The 2,017-nt window shown below is 62.6% G+C and overlaps 1 protein-coding gene across 1 annotated transcript in view; it reads right to left on the reverse strand.

Moving 5' to 3' along the window:
* Lmtk3 (lemur tyrosine kinase 3) overlaps positions 1-2,017 on the reverse strand; it is a 10,999-nt gene continuing 8,982 nt past the window's right edge. The window contains exon 13 of the mRNA XM_010640899.1: positions 1-2,015. Within this exon, the coding sequence (XP_010639201.1) occupies positions 1,736-2,015 (280 nt within the window). The 3' untranslated portion in view covers positions 1-1,735. The remainder of the gene's footprint in view (positions 2,016-2,017) is intronic.

A 2,017-nucleotide genomic window follows, 5' to 3' on the forward strand; every position in this document is an offset into this window, starting at 1 on the left:
CCTTCAGGGTGGGTGCTTCGTCCCCCCACCGCGCCCCAGGACGCAGGGCCTGAAGCCCGGGCTCTGGCGGCCCACCAGCCTGGCCGCCCCTCCTGGCTGACCGCTGTCCCTGCCCCCACTTCAGTTTGGCTTGGCCTTCGTGCGGCCATGTCCTCGGAGCCTCTGCGATGCCCCTTTTCTGACTCAGTCCTGCTGGTCCTCGGGTTCTGGGCCTTCCCAGCCCTTGGAGATCTCCCAGCAGGGCAGGCACAGGGCTCCAGCCCAGGCTCGCCCTTGAGCATGCAGAAGCACTCAGGTCTGTGGGTGTGATGGGGTGTCCCCTGCTGCGTGTGACCCTGGCCAAGTGCTTCCCCTCGCTGGCCCTCTAGAGCCAAAGCTGTGGCCTCTGACCATCTCCAGAGCCCTGCTCAGCCCCAGCTCTCCAGTGTCAGCCTGCAGAGAGCGAAGGACCTCAGTTCCCTGGAGGACAGCTAGCTTCCAACCCAAACCTGTCCCGCCTTGCTGTGTCCCTGGGCGAGCACGTCCCGCTCGCCCTCGCTGAGTCTATGTTCTCACTGGCAAATGGACAGGAGCCAGCGATTCCAGGCCCTGTGGGGGGTGACAGTGGGGATGAAGGGAGGGGGCAGGGAGAAGGGCGGCCGTGCCCTGCACACGCCAAACTAGTGCCCACCTCAGCTTCTTCTCCCTGCAACACCACTGCCCCAGGTGCCTTGCCTGGCTCACACCTCTTCTCCTTCACTTCACTCTGAAGTCACCTTGCTGAGTCCTTCCCTGCTTTGCACCTCACTGATGAGGGCAGAGGCGTGCCCACAGTCCCCAGAGAGAACAGGGTGACAGCCTTCAGAAAGCAGGCAGGCTTCCCAGGGAAGGGGGAACTTGGGTAGGGTAAGGTCTTGAAGGATGAATAGGAGTTTGCCGGGTGGAAAAAAGCCATTCCCAGCCTCTTCTCCCCAGTAGCCCCAACCTGACCAAGCTTCTGAGCTATCCTGGCTGCTCATCAGCTAACACCACCAGGCTGCCCAGCATCGTTTCAGACAGAGCTGGTCACAAACTTCCCCGCTGCAGCCCTGAGGCCCTGCTGGTCAGTGGGAACTGAGTGGCTGGGAGGTCATCAGCACTGGTAACTGTCACGCAGATGTTTAGGAAAGTCAGGCTTCCTCCCGCAGAGGGCTGCCCATCCCTCTCTCCATTTCTCTGTGGCAAAGCGCTTCCCATGCTGTTGACCCTCCTGGCCCTCAGCACCTTGCTGCTGGCAGTGTGGCAGGCCGGGCAGACGCCCTGGCTCACTGGGGAATTTAAAGGGGAGACCGCGTGCCAGCAGCCCTGCCCACCCTCCTCCTTTGGAATTAGTTGCGACTAGAGCTCTGGTTTTAAAAAGGAAAAGCAGCCAACTTGGCAGCTCTGGATGTCTTCTTGGGATGCGGCAGCCCCCGCAGACAAGGCCCTTTCTCCCCAGTCTCCATGTCCCTCGAGCCACTGCACCATTTCCGGGTACCATCTGGGGTCTGACTCCCGGAGGCCTGGTCTAGATGGATCACATCAGTAACAGCAGCTCCGACTGAGGTTTGGGCCCTGGGCTACATATCTGGGAGCCCTAACTCAACCCTCACAGCCAGCCTGAGCCACAGAGGGAGAAACGGGGGCACAGAGAAGCAAGCACATCTGCCCAAGACTGCAGAGCGGGGAAGGGAGAGCTGGGATTGGTGCCTGGGCAGTGCAGCCGCAGGGTCTGCAGTCACCCTTGGCATGCTGAACTGGCACCCCCACTGCCACCCCACCCCAGAAGGCACCGGCCCCCTCCTCCCCAGGCCTCCTCACCTTTGATCTGCTCGCTGTTCCCCTGTGGGGGTCCCAAGTCCAAGAACAGTCGTGGCATCTCGGGGCCCTTCCTCTCGGGCTTGGAGGGGCCCCCGTCTCCGCTGGGTGCCGTGTCTCCGACGGCTCTGCTGTCTGGGACCCCAGGCTCTCCCTCGGGGGCCACCTCCGGCCTGACTCTCGGAGGCACTGGCTCCGGCCT

This window comes from Fukomys damarensis, unplaced genomic scaffold (genome assembly GCF_012274545.1).
Source record: "Fukomys damarensis isolate Sample0158 unplaced genomic scaffold, DMR_v1.0_HiC HiC_scaffold_19, whole genome shotgun sequence".
Classification (NCBI taxonomy): Eukaryota; Metazoa; Chordata; class Mammalia; order Rodentia; family Bathyergidae; genus Fukomys; species Fukomys damarensis.